Genomic DNA, 20,494 nt, shown 5'->3' with positions numbered 1-20,494 from the left:
ATGGTGAAGCCCCAAAATTGCCCTCGCTAGAAGCATGTGTTTCAGACATAAGGAAGTGGATGGCTGCAAACTTTCTACTATTAAACTCGGACAAAACAGAGATGCTTGTTCTAGGTCCCAAGAAACAAAGAGATCTTCTGTTGAATCTGACAATTAATCTTAATGGTTGTACAGTCGTCTCAAATAAAACTGTGAAGGACCTCGGCGTTACTCTGGACCCTGATCTCTCTTTTGAAGAACATATCAAGACCATTTCAAGGACAGCTTTTTTCCATCTACGTAACATAGCAAAAATCAGAAACTTTCTGTCCAAAAATGATGCAGAAAAATTAATCCATGCTTTTGTCACTTCTAGGTTAGACTACTGCAATGCTCTATTTTCCGGCTACCTGGATAAAGCACTAAATAAACTTCAGTTAGTGCTAAATACGGCTGCTAGAATCCTGACTAGAACCAAAAAATTTGATCATATTACTCCAGTGCTAGCCTCTCTACACTGGCTTCCTGTCAAAGCAAGGGCTGATTTCAAGGTTTTACTGCTAACCTACAAAGCATTACATGGGCTTGCTCCTACCTATCTCTCTGATTTGGTCCTGCCGTACATACCTACACGTACGCTACGGTCACAAGACGCAGGCCTCCTAATTGTTCCTAGAATTTCTAAGCAAACAGCTGGAGGCAGGGCTTTCTCCTATAGAGCTCCATTTTTATGGAACGGTCTGCCTACCCATGTCAGAGACGCAAACTCGGTCTCAACCTTTAAGTCTTTACTGAAGACTCATCTCTTCAGTGGGTCATATGATTGAGTGTAGTCTGGCCCAGGAGTGGGAAGGTGAACGGAAAGGCTCTGGAGCAACGAACCGCCCTTGCTGTCTCTGCCTGGCCGGTTCCCCTCTTTCCACTGGGATTCTCTGCCTCTAACCCTATTACAGGGGCTGAGTCACTGGCTTGCTGGGGCTCTCTCATGCCGTCCCTGGAGGGGGTGCGTCACCTGAGTGGGTTGATTCACTGTTGTGGTCATCCTGTCTGGGTTGGCGCCCCCCCCTTGGGTTGTGCCGTGGCGGAGATCTTTGTGGGCTATACTCAGCCTTGTCTCAGGATGGTAAGTTGGTGGTTGAAGATATCCCTCTAGTGGTGTGGGGGCTGTGCTTTGGCAAAGTGGGTGGGGTTATATCCTTCCTGTTTGGCCCTGTCCGGGGGTGTCCTCGGATGGGGCCACAGTGTCTCCTGACCCCTCCTGTCTCAGCCTCCAGTATTTATGCTGCAGTAGTTTATGTGTCGGGGGGCTGGGGTCAGTTTGTTATATCTGGAGTACTTCTCCTGTCCTATTCGGTGTCCTGTGTGAATCTAAGTGTGCGTTCTCTAATTCTCTCCTTCTCTCTTTCTTTCTCTCTCTCGGAGGACCTGAGCCCTAGGACCATGCCCCAGGACTACCTGACATGATGACTCCTTGCTGTCCCCAGTCCACCTGGCCATGCTGCTGCTCCAGTTTCAACTTCCACCTGACTGTGCTGCTGCTCCAGTTTCAACTGTTCTGCCTTATTATTATTCGACCATGCTGGTCATTTATGAACATTTGAACATCTTGGCCATGTTCTGTTATAATCTCCACCCGGCACAGCCAGAAGAGGACTGGCCACCCCACATAGCCTGGTTCCTCTCTAGGTTTCTTCCTAGGTATTGGCCTTTCTAGGGAGTTTTTCCTAGCCACCGTGCTTCTACACCTGCATTGCTTGCTGTTTGGGGTTTTAGGCTGGGTTTCTGTACAGCACTTTGAGATATCAGCTGATGTACGAAGGGCTATATAAATAAATTTGATTTGATTTGATTTGAAGTGTAAAGGGATAAAGAATAGGTACATAAAGATATATGAATGAGTAATGGTACAGAACAGCATAGGCAAGATGCAGTAGATAGTATCGAGTAAAGTATATACATATGAGATGAGTAATGTAGGGTATGTAAACATTATATTATGTGGCATTGTTTAAAGTGGCTAGTGAGAAATCCTTTATTACATTTTTACATCAATTCCCATTATTAAAGTGGCTGGAGTTGAGTCAGTGTGTTGGCAGCAGCCACTCAATGTTAGTGGTGGCTGTTTAACAGTCTGATGGCCTTGAGATAGAAGCTGTTTTTCAGTCTCTCAGTCCCTGCATTGATGCACCTAGTTTGCCCCCAGTGATGGGTTGTGCAGACCTCACCACCCTCTGGAGATCCTTACGGTTGTGTGTCTCGAGCTTGCCGTACCAGGCGGTGATATAGCCCAACAGGATGCTCTCAATTGTGCATCTGTAAAAGTTTGTGAGTGCTTTTGGTGACAAGCCAAATTTCTTCAGCCTCCTGGGGTTGAAGAGATGCTGCTGCGCCTTCTTCACCACGCTGTCTGTGTGGGTGGACCAATTCAGTTTGTCCGTGATGTGTACGCCAAGGAACTTAAAACTCACTACCCTCTCCACTACTGTCCCGTCGATGTGGATAGGTGGGTGCTCCCTCTGCTGTTTCCTGAAGTCCACGATCATCTCCTTTGTTTTGTTGACGTTCAGTGTGAGGTTATTTTTCTGACACCACACTCCGAGGGCCCTCACCTCCTCCCTGTAGGCCGTCTCGTCATTGTTGGTAATCAAGACTACCACTGTAGTATCGTCCGCAAACTTGATGATTGAGTTTGAGGTGTGCATGGCCACTCAGTCGTGGGTGAACAGGGAGTACAGGAGAGGGCTCAGAATGCACCCTTGTGAGGCCCCAGTGTTGAGGATCAGTGGGGTGGAGATGTTGTTACCTACCCTCACCACCTGGGGGCGGCCCGTCAGGAAGTCCAGTACCCAGTTGCACAGGGCGGGGTCGAGACCTAGGGCCTCGAGCTTGATGACGAGTTTGGAGGGTACTATGGTGTTAAATGCTGAGCTATAGACAATGAACAGCATTCTTACATAGGTATTCCTCTTGTCCAGATGGGTTAGGGCAGTGTGCAGTGTGGTTGCGATTGCGTCGTCTGTGGACCTATTGGGGCATGTGTATTAGTGTGTGTGTGTGTGTGTGTGTGTGTGTGTGTGTGTGTGTGTGTGTGTGTGTGTCTGCAAGGGGTGTGGGAGATGTCTGTGAGTGTGTGTAAGAGAGTGTGTGTGGGTGTGTGAGCCTCTAGACCTGACAGATCCCAGGGTGTGTGTGTCAGTACTAACAGGACCACAGCAGCAGGCCATAATCACATGCTCATCACCAACAGAGGAAGGAGAGGAAACCCACCAGGACATTAGCACAGACCTGTGGATAAGCTCTGGCGGTATGTGTGTATATGTGTGAGTTATCAGGCCCGTGATAAGGGCTTGTGTTGGAGACATCCGGACCGCCATGCTCAGTGACTCAGCCTCAACACACCCACGCATGCACACACACACCACCGGAATCCTGGAGTGTTCTCCTATATATAGCAACATGAGTAACTGTGCGGAAAAGGAACGTCTAAAAGGGAAGTCTGTCTCTGATAGGGGTTAGGCACTACAGCAGTAATACGAGACAAGTTATCAAAAGAAACAAGTCAATCTGGCAACCCTTTGCTGAGACTCTACTGAGGGTTGCCAGATCTGCTGTGTTCCTGATAAGTTGTTCAACTACTGCTGGGTCTCTCTCTCCTGTGAACTCTTAACCTTTTACTGCAGTGGGCTAAATCAAGGTCACACAGTGTTTCTTGGTAGTCTTATACAATTCTACTTTGAAATAAAAGTATACACCTCACACACATGGTTATGGGATCAAAAAAAAGAAGACACCTGTACCATGTCAGATATAGATTTGAAATGTATTAAATGTTGAGGTTGCATCCCAATATTACACTTTAAATGCATTACAGACGACTGAAATATAACAAAACTGTTTGACATAGAAACACTGTATTTTATGTGTTAAAAAAAATATATGTTTAATAATTATGAAATTACAAATACCGTTCCACCCATGAGGCCACTAGAGGGTGCTTTAGTAATTTCACTGCAGGAAAGGGTCACACACATTTACTCCATATACTGTTTAATGAACCACTGTAATAGATGCCTTCGGTAGACCACAGCCGACCGCGGCGGAGGAGGTATGCACGCACACATGTGTATGTCTGCTTCTTCATGTGTGTGTTTATATGTGTGTGTGTGCCTGCCTGCATGCACTGTAAGTGTGTGTGTGTGTGTGTGTGTGTGTGTGTGTGTGTGTGTGTGTGTGCCTGCCTGCATGCACTGTAAGTGTGTGTGTGTGTATATTAGAGTGTGAATACATGTGTGTGTGTGTCTGATGCTGGGGACTGCACTTACTTTCCTCTGGCAGTGGCCAGGGTTGTGTCTTTACTAGGGGGCCTGTATTGGACTGTGATTGGCCCATTCGTGGGGGCTAACGTTACAAAGATGCACTACTTTTGACAAGAGCCACTAGGCTTATCTATGGTCAAAAGTAGTACACTAGGAAAAAGAGTGCCCTTTGGAACACAGATCTAGCAGCTCTAATAATATAGCTCTATGGGAGTTCAGAATGTTCTAGAAACATAGAAAGAGAGAGACAAAAAGAAAGAGAGAGAGACAGAGAGAGAGAGAGAGAAACAGGAGCCAATAGCAGAAGTAGACTTCCATCCAGGTTCTCTTGCTGTGTGTGTTTGTCTATGTGTGTGTGTGTTTGTGTGTGTATGTGTGTGATCTTGTGTCTGTGTGTGTGTGTGAGTCTGTGTGTTATTGCATCTGTTTGTGTGCATGTGTGTTAGTGTGTGTATGTATGTGATCTTGTGTCTGTGTGCGTGTGCGCATGCAGTGTGGACTTGAGTGTGTGTATCTCTACTCACGTTGGTTCCTCTGTAGCGGTGCGTTGTTCTTCCAGCTCCTGGGCTTGTTTTAACCAGGGTAGCTTGGCCTCCACAGGAACTGACTCTAGACCAGATATTAAACACACATAGTTAGTCAGCTGCCTTACACTGGGCACAGTAACTGACTCCAGATCAGGGAAAGAGAGTTTTAGGCCACGTTCCCATGGGTTGGCCTAGGATAACAATGTGTGAAACATCTCTCTCTCTCTCTGGTTTTACTATCTTTGTGGGGACCAGAACATTTATTTAATATCCTTGTGGGGACATTTTGCCAGCCCGCAAGGAAAAATACTATTTTAGGCTTAGGAATTAGGTTTAGGGTTACAGTTAGTTAGGGTTTGGGTTGAGATTAGGGTTAGGTTAAAGGGTTACGGTTAGCGGTTTGGGAAAATAGGATTTTGAATGGGAATCAATTGTTTGGTCCCCACAAGGACATGCGCGTGTGTGTGTGTGTGTGTGTGTGTGCGTGCGTGCGTGTGTATGCGTGTGTGTGTGTGTGCGTGTGTGTGTGTGTGTGTGTGTGTGTGTGTGTGTGTGTGTGTGTGTGTGTGTGTGTGTGTGTGTGTGTGTGTGTGTGTGTGTGTGTATGTGTGTGTGTGTGTAAGAGAGACTGTGTGCATGGGTGTGCAAGGCTGACCCCAGCATGAAAATGACCAAACCAATCACCATACTACTAAATCAGAAGAGTTGATTTACAATACATCTCTTCCTCTCAACCAAATGATCATCCTTACTATTTTACTGGGAGACTTTTAAAAAACAAATATTTCCCTCTCAAGTAGCTCATATTTTCACCCTCCATTTACTCCAGATGTCTACCACGATGCCAGTTTTGACTCTTTGCCAACATTACTGAAGCCTGGAGTTCTAGAGCCAAACCCGCATCACTCTGCACACACACATACACACCCCAGTGGTCTTTAGTCTCCAGTCCCTCAGCCATATCTAGCTGTGATAATGAAGCCCTATGACTTAGTTAATTGTCTGCTGTGTAAATATTTGCTTGCCAGATTGAGTTTTACTCCTGACTGTATGTAGACAGGGGAGGCTGACAGTATTAGCTGTATGTAGACAGGGGAGGCTGACAGTATTAGCTGTATGTAGACAGGGGAGGCTGACAGTATTAGCTGTATGTAGACAGGGGAGGCTGACAGTATTAGCTGTATGTAGACAGGGGAGGCTGACAGTATTAGCTGTATGTAGACAGGGGAGGCTGACAGTACTAGTTGTATGTAGACAGGGGAGGCTGACAGTACTAGTTGTATGTAGACAGGGGATGCTGACAGTATTAGCTGTATGTAGACAGGGGATGCTGACAGTATTAGCTGTATGTAGACGGGGGAGGCTGACAGTATTAGCTGTATGTAGACAGGGGAGGCTGACAGTATTAGCTGTATGTAGACAGGGGAGGCTGACAGTATTAGCTGTATGTAGACAGGGGAGGCTGACAGTATTAGCTGTATGTAGACAGGGGAGGCTGACAGTATTAGCTGTATGTAGACAGGGGATGCTGACAGTACTAGTTGTATGTAGACAGGGGAGGCTGACAGTACTAGTTGTATGTAGACAGGGGAGGCTGACAGTATTAGCTGTATGTAGACAGGGGAGGCTGACAGTACTAGTTGTATGTAGACAGGGGAGGCTGACAGTATTAGCTGTATGGAGACAGGGGAGGCTGACAGTATTAGCTGTATGTAGACAGGGGAGGCTGACAGTATTAGCTGTATGTAGACGGGGGAGGCTGACAGTATTAGCTGTATGTAGACAGGGGAGGCTGACAGTGTTAGCTGTATGTAGACAGGGGAGGCTGACAGTATTAGCTGTATGTAGACAGGGGATGCTGACAGTACTAGTTGTATGTAGACAGGGGAGGCTGACAGTACTAGTTGTATGTAGACAGGGGAGGCTGACAGTATTAGCTGTATGTAGACAGGGGAGGCTGACAGTACTAGTTGTATGTAGACAGGGGAGGCTGACAGTATTAGCTGTATGGAGACAGGGGAGGCTGACAGTACTAGTTGTATGTAGACAGGGGAGGCTGACAGTATTAGCTGTATGTAGACAGGGGAGGCTGACAGTACTAGTTGTATGTAGACAGGGGAGGCTGACAGTATTAGCTGTATGTAGACAGGGGAGGCTGACAGTATTAGCTGTATGTAGACGGGGGAGGCTGACAGTACTAGTTGTATGTAGACGGGGGAGGCTGACAATATTAGCTGTATGTAGACGGGGGAGGCTGACAGTATTAGCTGTATGTAGACGGGGGAGGCTGACAGTATTAGCTGTATGTAGACGGGGGAGGCTGACAGTATTAGCTGTATGTAGACGGGGGAGGCTGACAGTATTAGCTGTATGTAGACGGGGGAGGCTGACAGTATTAGCTGTATGTAGACAGGGGAGGCTGACAGTACTAGTTGTATGTAGACAGGGGAGGCTGACAGTATTAGCTGTATGTAGACAGGGGAGGCTGACAGTATTAGTTGTATGTAGACAGGGGAGGCTGACAGTATTAGATGTATGTAGACAGGGGATGCTGACAGTACTAGTTGTATGTAGACAGGGGATGCTGACAGTACTAGTTGTATGTAGACAGGGGATGCTGACAGTACTAGCTGTATGTAGACAGGGGAGGCTGACAGTATTAGCTGTATGTAGACAGGGAGAGGCTGTCAGTACTAGTTGTATGTAGACAGGGGAGGCTGACAGTATTAGCTGTATGTAGACGGGGGAGGCTGACAGTATTAGCTGTATGTAGACAGGGGAGGCTGACAGTACTAGTTGTATGTAGACAGGGGAGGCTGACAGTATTAGCTGTATGTAGACAGGGGAGGCTGACAGTATTAGTTGTATGTAGACAGGGGAGGCTGACAGTATTAGATGTATGTAGACAGGGGATGCTGACAGTACTAGTTGTATGTAGACAGGGGATGCTGACAGTACTAGTTGTATGTAGACAGGGGATGCTGACAGTACTAGTTGTATGTAGACAGGGGAGGCTGACAGTATTAGCTGTATGTAGACGGGGGAGGCTGACAGTATTAGCTGTATGTAGACAGGGAGAGGCTGTCAGTACTAGTTGTATGTAGACAGGGGAGGCTGACAGTACTAGTTGTATGTAGACAGGGGAGGCTGTCAGTATTAGTTGTATGTAGACAGGGGAGGCTGACAGTATGAGCTGTATGTAGACAGGGGAGGCTGACAGTACTAGTTGTATGTAGACAAGGAGAGGCTGTCAGTATTAGTTGTATGTAGACAGGGGAGGCTGACATTATTAGCTGTATGTAGACAGGGGAGGCTGACAGTATTAGCTGTATGTAGACAGGGGAGGCTGACAGTATTAGCTGTATGTAGACAGGGGAGGCTGACAGTATTAGCTGTATGTAGACAGGGGAGGCTGACAGTACTTGTTGTATGTAGTCAGGGGGAGGCTGACAGTACTAGTTGTATGTAGACAGGGGATGCTGACAGTACTAGTTGTATGTAGACAGGGGATACTGACAGTATTAGCTGTATGTAGACGGGGGAGGCTGACAGTACTAGTTGTATGTAGACAGGGGATGCTGACAGTATTAGCTGTATGTAGACAGGGGAGGCTGACAGTATTAGCTGTATGTAGACAGGGGAGGCTGACAGTATTAGCTGTATGTAGACAGGGGAGGCTGACAGTATTAGCTGTATGTAGACAGGGGAGGCTGACAGTATTAGCTGTATGTAGACAGGGGATGCTGACAGTACTAGTTGTATGTAGACAGGGGAGGCTGACAGTATTAGCTGTATGTAGACAGGGGAGGCTGACAGTACTAGTTGTATGTAGACAGGGGAGGCTGACAGTATTAGCTGTATGTAGACAGGGGATGCTGACAGTATTAGCTGTATGTAGACAGGGGATGCTGACAGTACTAGTTGTATGTAGACAGTGGATGCTGACAGTATTAGCTGTATGTAGACAGGGGAGGCTGACAGTATTAGCTGTATGTAGACAGGGGAGGCTGACAGTATTAGCTGTATGTAGACAGGGGAGGCTGACAGTATTAGCTGTATGTAGACAGGGGAGGCTGACAGTATTAGCTGTATGTAGACAGGGGATGCTGACAGTACTAGTTGTATGTAGACAGGGGAGGCTGACAGTATTAGCTGTATGTAGACAGGGGAGGCTGACAGTACTAGTTGTATGTAGACAGGGGAGGCTGACAGTATTAGCTGTATGTAGACAGGGGAGGCTGACAGTATTAGCTGTATGTAGACAGGGGAGGCTGACAGTACTAGTTGTATGTAGTCAGGGGGAGGCTGACAGTACTAGTTGTATGTAGACAGGGGATGCTGACAGTACTAGTTGTATGTAGACAGGGGATTTCTGACAGTATTAGCTATATGTAGACAGGGGATGCTGACAGTATTAGTTGTATGTAGACAGGGGATGCTGACAGTATTTGCTGTATGTAGACAGGGGATGCTGACAGTACTAGTTGTATGTAGTCAGGGGGAGGCTGACAGTACTAGTTGTATGTAGACAGGGGATGCTGACAGTATTAGCTGTATGTAGACAGGGGATGCTGACAGTACTAGTTGTATGTAGACAGGGGAGGCTGACAGTACTAGTTGTATGTAGACAGGGGAGGCTGACAGTATTAGCTGTATGTAGACAGGGGATGCTGACAGTACTAGTTGTATGTAGACAGGGGAGGCTGACAGTATTAGCTGTATGTAGACAGGGGAGGCTGACAGTACTAGTTGTATGTAGACAGGGGATGCTGACAGTATTAGCTGTATGTAGACAGGGGAGGCTGACAGTATTAGCTGTATGTAGACAGGGGAGGCTGACAGTATTAGCTGTATGTAGACAGGGGAGGCTGACAGTATTAGCTGTATGTAGACAGGGGATGCTGACAGTACTAGTTGTATGTAGACAGGGGATGCTGACAGTATTAGCTGTATGTAGACAGGGGAGGCTGACAGTATTAGCTGTATGTAGACAGGGGATGCTGACAGTACTAGTTGTATGTAGACAGGGGAGGCTGACAGTATTAGCTGTATGTAGACAGGGGAGGCTGACAGTACTAGTTGTATGTAGACAGGGGAGGCTGACAGTATTAGCTGTATGTGGACAGGGGAGGTTGACAGTATTAGCTGTATGTAGACAGGGGAGGCTGACAGTACTAGTTGTATGTAGTCAGGGGGAGGCTGACAGTACTAGTTGTATGTAGACAGGGGATGCTGACAGTACTAGTTGTATGTAGACAGGGGATGCTGACAGTATTAGCTATATGTAGACAGGGGATGCTGACAGTATTAGTTGTATGTAGACAAGGGATGCTGACAGTATTTGCTGTATGTAGACAGGGGATGCTGACAGTACTAGTTGTATGTAGTCAGGGGGAGGCTGACAGTACTAGTTGTATGTAGACAGGGGATGCTGACAGTATTAGCTGTATGTAGACAGGGGATGCTGACAGTACTAGTTGTATGTAGTCAGGGGGAGGCTGACAGTACTAGTTGTATGTAGACAGGGGATGCTGACAGTATTAGCTGTATGTAGACAGGGGATGCTGACAGTACTAGTTGTATGTAGTCAGGGGGAGGCTGACAGTACTAGTTGTATGTAGACAGGGGATGCTGACAGTATTAGCTGTATGTAGACAGGGGATGCTGACAGTACTAGTTGTATGTAGTCAGGGGGAGGCTGACAGTACTAGTTGTATGTAGACAGGGGATGCTGACAGTATTAGCTGTATGTAGACAGGGGATGCTGACAGTACTAGTTGTATGTAGTCAGGGGGAGGCTGACAGTACTAGTTGTATGTAGTCAGGGGGAGGCTGACAGTACTAGCTGTATGTAGACAGGGGATGCTGACAGTATTAGCTGTATGTAGACAGGGGATGCTGACAGTACTAGTTGTATGTAGACAGGGGAGGCTGACAGTACTAGTTGTATGTAGACAGGGACACACACACACACATAAACACAGACACAGTGAATACCGTACCTCTGGGTTTGTGGCATGCGACAGGTACCAGGCAGTCTTCTTTGATATGTGGTTTGAGGGATGTGTTACAGCCACCAGTGTGCTGTCCCCTGTGGTCAATACACAGGACCACTCTGTACCGCAACCCACGGCCACACGTCACTGTGCACTGCAAAACACACACACACACACACACACACACACACACACACACACACACACACACACACACACACACACACACACACACACACACACAATAACCAACCACCAGTTTATATAAACGTAATACTGACTTTATATAAATTGTATATGTTATATGCACATAAGCTCCTGTTCTTACCACATACAGCCAGTTCATATAGGCTTCATAGCCAGTTCATATAGGCTTCATAGCCAGTTTACAGAGACTTGAAGCCAATTAACAGAGGCAGTGGTTTCAAGTTCTTCTGTGTGCACATCACTGAGGACCATTGAGGACACCGACATCATGATGAAGAAGGCGCCTCTACAACCTCAGGCGGCTGAATAAATTTGACCTGGCCCCTAACATGCTGACCAGACTGGACAGACTGAGCGTCGCAAAATAAATGTAGAAATCCATGTTATTCAATTATTGCCCCCACACTGCTCGCGCTCGCCAACGATTGTCTGCGATGCCAAGAGCTAAAAATAGAACTCCTTTCTATTTCTGACGCAGATCACGCTGCAAGTCCTGCCTCTCCCATCTCCTCATTGGTTTATAGAAGCAGGTACCCACGTGCCATCTCCTCATTGGTTATACCCATGTGAGTGATTGAAAGACGAACTGGTTTGCCGGTTGTCGTGGTAATACTATGAAAGTGTAGATGCCATCACCATATAAGTTCAAAGATGAAAAAGCCTGGAAGGATGAGAGATGACTAGAAACGATTCGGTTGGCCGTTCTATATGTGGATTAATTGTCGGAGTAGAGGACCTTGTGCATTTCAGGTAAAATAACAACTCAATGTATATATCCCAGGACAATTTAGCTAGCAACAGCAAGCTAGCTAAATAGGACAAATGAGCTAGAAAGTGCAAGCTAACTAGCTAAATTGCCATACATGTATAATGCTTTTCGACCTGTCCCCAAATTAATGTGATTGGTTCAGAGTTGTATTGATAGTTTAACCTGCGTGTCGTGATCGCGTTTGGTGTAGGGGGACAAAATAAAATTATGCACAATAGGGTTCCGCTATTTGGGTTCCGTGTAAGCCGGTTTAGGTTCCGTGTAAGGCCATCACAAACATCTACAGATGCACCATTGAGCTCATTCTGTCGGGCTGCATCACCACCTAATACGGCAACAGCTGCTCCCCACTCAACCGCGTGACTCTTCAGAGGGAGGTGAAGGCAGCTGCTCCACACTCAACCGCATGGCTCTTCAGAGGGAGGTGAAGGCAGCTGCTCCACACTCAACCGCATGGCTCTTCAGAGGGAGGTGAAGGCAGCTGCCTTCCCTCCAGGACAACTACAGCGTTCTGTGTCAATGGAAGGCCAAGAAGATCATTAAGGACCCAATCCACCTGAGCCAAGGATGGCTGCCATCTGACAGATGGAGTCAGTACAGGTGCATCAGAGCTAAGACCAAGAGACTAAAAACCAGCTTCTATCACCAGACCATCAGACTGTTGAACAGCTTCTATCACCAGACCATCAGACTGTTGAACAGCTTCTATCACCAGACCATCAGACTGTTGAACAGCTTCTATCACCAGACCATCAGACTGTTGAACAGCTTCTATCACCAGACCATCAGACTGTTGAACAGCTTCTATTACCAGACCATCAGACTGTTGAACAGCTTCTATCACCAGACCATCAGACTGTAGCTTCTATCACCAGACCATCAGACTGTTGAACAGCTTCTATTACCAGACCATCAGACTGTTGAACAGCTTCTATCACCAGACCATCAGATCATCGGACACACCCACACACACCTCATACTCACAAACACACAGACATACACACACACTCATACTCAGACACACACAGCCAACACTGCTGTCTTATGCTATAGAGACATTGAAACACTGGTAAATAGTGTAAATAGTGTATCATATTATTTATATTACTGTACACTGAATTTGAGCTACCCTGTTAATAGACACTTCATCTTTATTTCTATACTGGATTGTTGATAGAGATTACTCTAAAATATCTACTGCTGTACATATACATAGAATTATTAGCTGATCTTGTGTAAATGATCCTGGTTTACATACGTATAGATTGCATTTGATTACTGCTGCAGTGCTATTTGGGTAATTATTATTATAATATTTTTTAAACATTTTAATTGTTTGACATTTTACTGCATTGTTAGAAGCTAGTAACATGAGCATTTCACTGCACCCACTATAACACCTGGTAAACTGTGAATGCGATCAATAAAAACTTTGATTAGATGTTTTCACTTGGTAGCTCACCTGAGACCACTCCATGGCAACCCACTGTGGGCAGGTGAAGCTGTTGCAGCTCTGCTGCGTGATTGGCCGAGGGGAGTGTGTGCACTTCCACTCCTCCACCTGAGTGATCTGTCCGTGGGTGTCGTCCTCAACACACACCACGCTGCGCTCCTGCAGCCCGCCGCTCTCCCCACACGACACTGAACACTCCGTCCAGGGACCCTGCTCCCACCTGGGGAAAAACAGCAATAAGATGCGTAGAACTCTTTATGATGCTTTAAACAGGGACAGAGATATTGCATACTGGACCCTGGACCCTATTCCAACTAAACTACTGAAAGAGCTGCTTCCTGTGCTTGGCCCTCCTATGTTGAACATAATAAACGGCTCTCTATCCACTGGATGTGTACCAAACTCACTAAAAGTGCCAGTAATAAAGCCTCTTGAAAAAGCCAAACCTTGACCCAGAAAATATTAAAAACTATCGGCCAATATCGAATCTTCCATTCCTCTCAAAAAATTTAGAAAAAGCTGTTTCGCAGCAACTCACTGCCTTCCTGAAGACAAACAATGTATACGAAATGCTTCAGTCTGGTTTTAGACCCCATCATAGCACTGAGACTGCACTTGTGAAGGTGGTAAATTACCTTTTAATGGCGTTAGACCGAGGCTCTGCATCTGTACTCGTGCTCCTAGACCTTAGTGCTGCTTTTGATACCATCGATCACCACATTCTTTTGGAGAGATTGGAAACCCAAATTGGTCTACACGGACAAGTTCTGGCCTGGTTTAGATCTTATCTGTCGGCTGCTAGAATCCTGACTAGAACCAAAACATGTGATCATATTACTCCAGTGCTAGCCTCCCCACACTGGCTTCCTGTTAAGGCAAGGGCTGATTTCAAGGATTTACTGCTAACCTACAAAGCATTACATGGGCTTACTCCTACCTATCTTTCCGATTTGGTCCTGCCGTACATACCTACATATACATTACGGTCACAAGACGCAGGCCTCCTAATTGTCCCTAGAATTGCTAAGCAAACAGCTGGAGGCAGGGCTTTGTCCTATAGAGCTCCATTTTTATGTGAGTGACGCAGACTCGGTCTCAACCTTTAAGTCTTTACTGAAGACTCATCTCTTCAGTAGGTCATATGATTGAGTGTAGTCTGGCCCAGGAGTGTGAAGGTGAACAGAAAGGCTCTGGAGCAACGAACCGCCCTTGCTGTCTCCGCCTGGCCCGGTTCCCCTCTTTCCACTGGGATTCTCTGCCTCAAACCCTATTACAGGGGCTGAGTCACTGGCTTACTGGTGCTCTTCCATGCTGTCCCTAGGAGGGGTGCGTCACTTGAGTAGGTTGAGTCACTGACGTGGTCTTCGTCTCTGGGTTGGCGCCCCACCCCCTTTTGGTGTGCCGTGGCGGAGATCTTTGTGGGCTATACTCGGCCTTGTCTCAGGATGGTAAGTTGGTGGTTGGAGATATCCCTCTAGTGGTGTGGGGGCTGTGCTTTGGCAAAGTGGGTGGGGTTATATCCTGCCTGTTTGGCCCTGTCCGGGGGTATCATCGGATGGGGCCACAGTGTCTCCTGACCCCTCCTGTCTCAGCCTCCAGTATTCTGCAGTAGTTTATGTGTCGGGGGGCTGGGGCCAGTTTGTTATATCTGGAGTATTTCTCCTGTCTTATCCGGTGTCCTGTGTGAATTTAAGTATGCTTTCTATAATTCTCTCTTTCTTTCTTTCTTTCTCTCTCCCGGAGGACCTGAGTCCTAGGACCATGCCTCAGGACTACCTGGCATGATGAATCCTTGCTGTCCCCAGTCCACCTGGCCGTGCTGCTGCTCCAGTTTCAACTGTTCTGCCTGCGGCTATGGAACCCTGACCTGTTCACTGGACGTGCTACCTGTCCCAGACCTGCTGTTTTCAACTCTCTAGAGACAGCAGGAGCGGTAGAGATACTCTCAATGATCGGCTATGAAAAGCCAGCTGACATTTACTCCTGAGGTGCTGACTTGTTGCACCCTCGACAACTACTGTGATTATTATTTGACCATGATGGTAATTTAGGAACATTTGAACATCTTGGTCATGTTATAATCTCCACCCGGCACAGCCAGAAGAGGACTGGCCACCCCTCATAGCCTGGTTCCTCTCTAGGTTTCTTCCTATGTTTTGGCCTTTCTAGGGAGGTTTTCCTAGCCACTGTGCTTCTACATCTTCATTGCTTGCTGTTTGGGGTTTTAGGCTGGGTTTCTGTACAGCACTTTGATATATCAGCTGATGTAAGAAGGGCTATATAAATACATTTGATTTAATATGACATAGCATAGCATAGGAGAAGCTAACACAGAGCTATAACATGTTTGTGACTATCTGTGACACCTAATTCCGTGACATAGCATAGGCATAACTATGCTATGTAGGAAGAATATATATGCTCAGAAGATGTTTGACATGTCCTCTCTGTTACTGACAGTAATAATAATGTCATAGTACTACAGTATTACAGGCTCTGTGATAAACGAGTGTCCTGTCCAGGGGGTGTACTACAGTAGTACAGGCCCTGTGATAGACTACTGTCCTGTCCAGGGTACTACAGTAGTACAGGCCCTGTGATAGACTACTGTCCTGTCCAGGGTACTACAGTAGTACAGGCCCTGTGATAGACTAGTGTCCTGTCCAGGGTCCTACAGTAGTACAGGCTCTGTGATAGACTACTGTCCTGTCCAGGGTACTATAGTAGTACAGGCCCTGTGATAGACTAGTGTCCTGTCCAGGGGGTGTACTACAGTAGTACAGGCCCTGTGATAGACTACTGTCCTGTCCAGGGTACTACAGTAGTACAGGCCCTGTGATAGACTAGTGTCCTGTCCAGGGGGTGTACTACAGTAGTACAGGCTCTGTGATAGACTAGTGTCCTGTCCAGGGTACTACAGTAGTACAGGCCCTGTGATAGACTAGTGTCCTGTCCAGGGGACTATAGTAGTACAGGCTCTGTGATAGACTAGTGTCCTGTCCAGGGTACTACAGTAGTACAGGCTCTGTGATAGACTAGTGTCCTGTCCAGGGTACTACAATAGTACAGGCCCTGTGATAGACTAGTGTCCTGTCCAGGGGGTGTACTACAGTAGTACAGGCCCTGTGATAGACTAGTGTCCTGTCCAGGGGGTGTACTACAGTAGTACAGGCCCTGTGATAGACTAGTGTCCTGTCCAGGGTACTACAGTAGTACAGGCCCTGTGATAGACTAGTGTCCTGTCCAGGGTACTACAGTAGTACAGGCTCTGTGATAGACTAGTGTCCTGTCCAGGGTACTACAATAGTACAGGCCCTGTGATAAACTAGTGTCCTGTCCAGGGTACTACAGTAGTACAGGCCCTGTGATAGACTACTGTCCTGTCCAGGGTACTACAGTAGTACAGGCCCTGTGATAGACTAGTGTCCTGTCCAGGGTACTACAGTAGTACAGGCTCTGTGATAGACTAGTGTCCTGTCCAGGGTACTACAATAGTACAGGCCCTGTGATAAACTAGTGTACTGTCCAGGGTACTACAGTAGTACAGGCCCTGTGATAGACTAGTGTCCTGTCCAAGGGGTGTACTACAGTAGTACAGGCTCTGTGATAGACTAGTGTCCTGTCCAGGGTACTACAATAGTACAGGCCCTGTGATAGACTAGTGTCCTGTCCAGGGTACTACAATAGTACAGGCCCTGTGATAAACTAGTGTCCTGTCCAGGGTACTACAGTAGTACAGGCCCTGTGATAGACTAGTGTCCTGTCCAGGGTACTACAATAGTACAGGCTCTGTGATAGACTAGTGTCCTGTCCAGGGTACTACAATAGTACAGGCCCTGTGATAGACTAATGTCCTGTCCAGGGTACTACAGTAGTACAGGCTCTGTGATAGACTAGTGTCCTAGGCTCTGTGATAGACTAGTGTCCTGTCCAGGGGACTATAGTAGTACAGGCTCTGTGATAGACTACTGTCCTGTCCAGGGTACTACAATAGTACAGGCTCTGTGATAGATTAGTGTCCTGTCCAGGGGGTGTACTACAGTAGTACAGGCTCTGTGATAGACTAGTGTCCTGTCCAGGGGTTGTACTACAGTAGTACAGGCTCTGTGATAGACTAGTGTCCTGTCCAGGGTACTACAGGGTACAGGCTCTGTGATAGACTAGTGTCCTGTCCAGGGTACTACAATAGTACAGGCCCTGTGATAGACTAGTGTCCTGTCCAGGGTACTACAGTAGTACAGGCCCTGTGATAGACTAGTGTCCTGTCCAGGGTACTACAGTATTACAGGCTCTGTGATAAACGAGTGTCCTGTCCAGGGGGTGTACTACAGTAGTACAGGCTCTGTGATAGACTAGTGTCCTGTCCAGGGTATTACAATAGTACAGGCCCTGTGATAAACTAGTGTCCTGTCCAGGGGGTGTACTACAGTAGTACAGGCCCTGTGATAAACTAGTGTCCTGTCCAGGGTACTACAGTATTACAGGCTCTGTGATAAACGAGTGTCCTGTCCAGGGGGTGTACTACAGTAGTACAGGCTCTGTGATAGACTAGTGTCCTGTCCAGGGTACTACAATAGTACAGGCCCTGTGATAAACTAGTGTCCTGTCCAGGGTACTACAATAGTACAGGCTCTGTGATAGACTAGTGTCCTGTCCAGGGTACTACAGTAGTACAGGCTCTGTGATAGACTAGTGTCCTGTCCAGGGTACTACAATAGTACAGGCCCTGTGATAAACTAGTGTCCTGTCCAGGGTACTACAATAGTACAGGCTCTGTGATAGACTAGTGTCCTGTCCAGGGGGTGTACTACAGTAGTACAGGCTCTGGGATAGACTAGTGTCCTGTCCAGGGTACTACAATAGTACAGGCCCTGTGATAAACTAGTGTCCTGTCCAGGGTACTACAATAGTACAGGCTCTGTGATAGACTAGTGTCCTGTCCAGGGTACTACAGTAGTACAGGCCCTGTGATAGACTAGTGTCCTGTCCAGGGTACTACAGTAGTACAGGCCCTGTGATAGATTAGTGTCCTGTCCAGGGGACTATAGTAGTACAGGCTCTGTGATAGACTAGTGTCCTGTCCAGGGTACTACAATAGTACAGCCTCTGTGATAGACTAGTGTCCTGTCCAGGGTACTACAGGGTACAGGCTCTGTGATAGACTAGTGTCCTGTCCAGGGTACTACAATAGTACAGCCTCTGTGATAGACCAGTGTCCTGTCCAGGGTACTACAGGGTACAGGCTCTGTGATAGACTAGTGTCCTGTCCAGGGTACTACAGGGTACAGGCTCTGTGATAGACTAGTGTCCTGTCCAGGGTACTTTAGTAGTACAGGCCCTGTGATAGACTAGTGTCCTTTCCAGGGTACTACAGTAGTACAGGCCCTGTGATAGACTAGTGTCCTGTCCAGGGTACTACAGGGTACAGGCTCTGTGATAGACTATGATGGTCACTCACCGTGGCAGAGGCTGAAAGTGGTCATAAGGCATCACCTCTATGAAGCCATCACTAGAGAAGAGAAAGAGGAAGACAACGCCATGTCACCATGACCATTCAGAGGAACCATGTTTCCTATACAGTCTTCACATGCCCAACCACGACTGGAAACAGAATAGGGTATGTCCCAAATGGCTCCCAATTCTACATGGTGCACTGCTGTTGACCAGGGCCCATAGGGCAACCATTGTGATTGGTACATGTACATGCCTCTCAGGACAGAGGTCCATGTTGCACTCCTTGAGTTTGGGCGTGGGTTTGGTGTTCTCAGGGTAGCTGTTACAGTGGTGCTCTGGTAACACCTGACTGGACCTGATGTCTGTGCACTCTGCTGAGTTCAGCTGGTAACCTGGCAATAGGCAGAAACAATCAAGGTCAGCAATGAATAGGATCGAAAGCAAACATTGGACTAACATTTGGTGGGCAATGGGTTCATTTTGGGCCCTTCAAATGTTTGTCTCAATGTCTGTTTTGGGAAGAAACATGAAACGAAAGCACTAAAACACAGACACGTTGGGTCCTTCACAATCGGATGCATTGCCTCATAATACAGCAACCAAATGTAACCAAAATATAAATGTAATGTATGAAATGGAAAACATTGGATAAACGTTTGGTTAATGCTGGGCTAACGTTTTGCTCAATCATATCTCAAGCCTCATCAACGTCTCTCCAGCTTTGACACCTATAAGAGCTGATATGGGTTCAGTCATAAAGCTTTAACTAATAGTAGGCTTCAACAGTCTCTATAAGAGCTGATATGGGTTCGGTCATAAAGCTTTAACTAATAGTAGGCTTCAACAGTCTCTATAAGAGCTGATATGGGTTCAGTCATAAAGCTTTAACTAATAGTAGGCTTCAACAGTCTCTATAAGAGCTGATATGGGTTCAGTCATAAAGCTTTAACTAATAGTAGGCTTCAACAGTCTCTATAAGAGCCTGTCTGGGTTCAGTCATAAAGCTTTAACTAATAGTAGGCTTCAACAGTCTCTATAAGAGCCTGTCTGGGTTCAGGCAAAGCTGTTGCTGGCAACAAGAACAGTCTCTATAGGAATGATCTGGGTTCAGTCATAATGCTTCAGCTAATAGCTGGCTTCAACAGTCTCTATAAGAGCTGATCTGGGTTCAGTCATAAAGCTTCAGTGCTGGCACAGCCAATAAGCAACATAAGCAGCCGCTTAGGGCCCCACGGCTGCTAGGAACTCAGTTGGTTCCCAAATTACTATTGAGAGTTAGAATAGTAGAATACACAAGTTTCCATTTCAAAATGTGGTAGTGCATCAGAAGTTTTCCACTTGTTATGCAAGTCACTCAATTAACCCATGTCAGATAAACTGTTTTACATTGCTTAGTAAGTAAGTCTAAAAAGCTAACTAAACTTTGTAGTAATCAGTAGAATTGTATGAAATGTGTTTTAAAACTTCAATAACTACCTGAGCGCCATGGCAAAACATTTTACATTTAATTGAAATTATTTGCACATTTTTCTCTCCACCACCAAGACAGCTAAAATGCTAAAATGTTTTCACCACACGGGTTTTTGATCGCTTAGGGTCCCCAAAAGGCTCGGCCTTGTTAGCTAGCAACAACAATCTCTTTAAGAGCTGATCTGGGGTCAGTCTCACCTCCTCCACAGGTGACAGAGCAGGGGAAGAAGTCAGTCTCTCTCCACTGGTACCTGATTGGTTGATAGAACAGGAACTGGACCATCGTGTCCTTCGGAGCAGCATATTTCACCTTGCGAGAACAC

The 20,494-nt window shown here is 46.6% G+C and overlaps 1 protein-coding gene across 2 annotated transcripts in view; it reads right to left on the bottom strand.

Annotated features, from left to right (window-relative positions):
• The window catches only part of adamtsl3 (ADAMTS-like 3), a 184,959-nt gene that overhangs the window by 27,055 nt on the left and 137,410 nt on the right, over positions 1-20,494 (bottom strand). Inside the window, exons 10-15 of one of the 2 annotated variants that reach the window (XM_031812497.1) lie at positions 20,370-20,481; positions 18,955-19,093; positions 18,706-18,756; positions 13,257-13,467; positions 10,825-10,972; positions 4,820-4,904 (exon numbers count right to left, since the gene is read on the bottom strand). In XM_031812497.1, the coding sequence (XP_031668357.1) occupies positions 4,820-4,904; positions 10,825-10,972; positions 13,257-13,467; positions 18,706-18,756; positions 18,955-19,093; positions 20,370-20,481 (746 nt within the window). Of the gene's footprint in view, positions 1-4,815; positions 4,905-10,824; positions 10,973-13,256; positions 13,468-18,705; positions 18,757-18,954; positions 19,094-20,369; positions 20,482-20,494 lie in introns of those variants that run through there. The other variant, XM_031812498.1, reaches the window with a different exon arrangement.

Source organism: Oncorhynchus kisutch, unplaced genomic scaffold, assembly GCF_002021735.2.
Source record: "Oncorhynchus kisutch isolate 150728-3 unplaced genomic scaffold, Okis_V2 Okis03b-Okis08b_hom, whole genome shotgun sequence".
NCBI classification, from domain to species: Eukaryota; Metazoa; Chordata; class Actinopteri; order Salmoniformes; family Salmonidae; genus Oncorhynchus; species Oncorhynchus kisutch.
The sequence above is the reverse complement of the archived record's forward strand: the minus strand, read 5'-3'. Positions and strand labels throughout refer to the sequence as shown.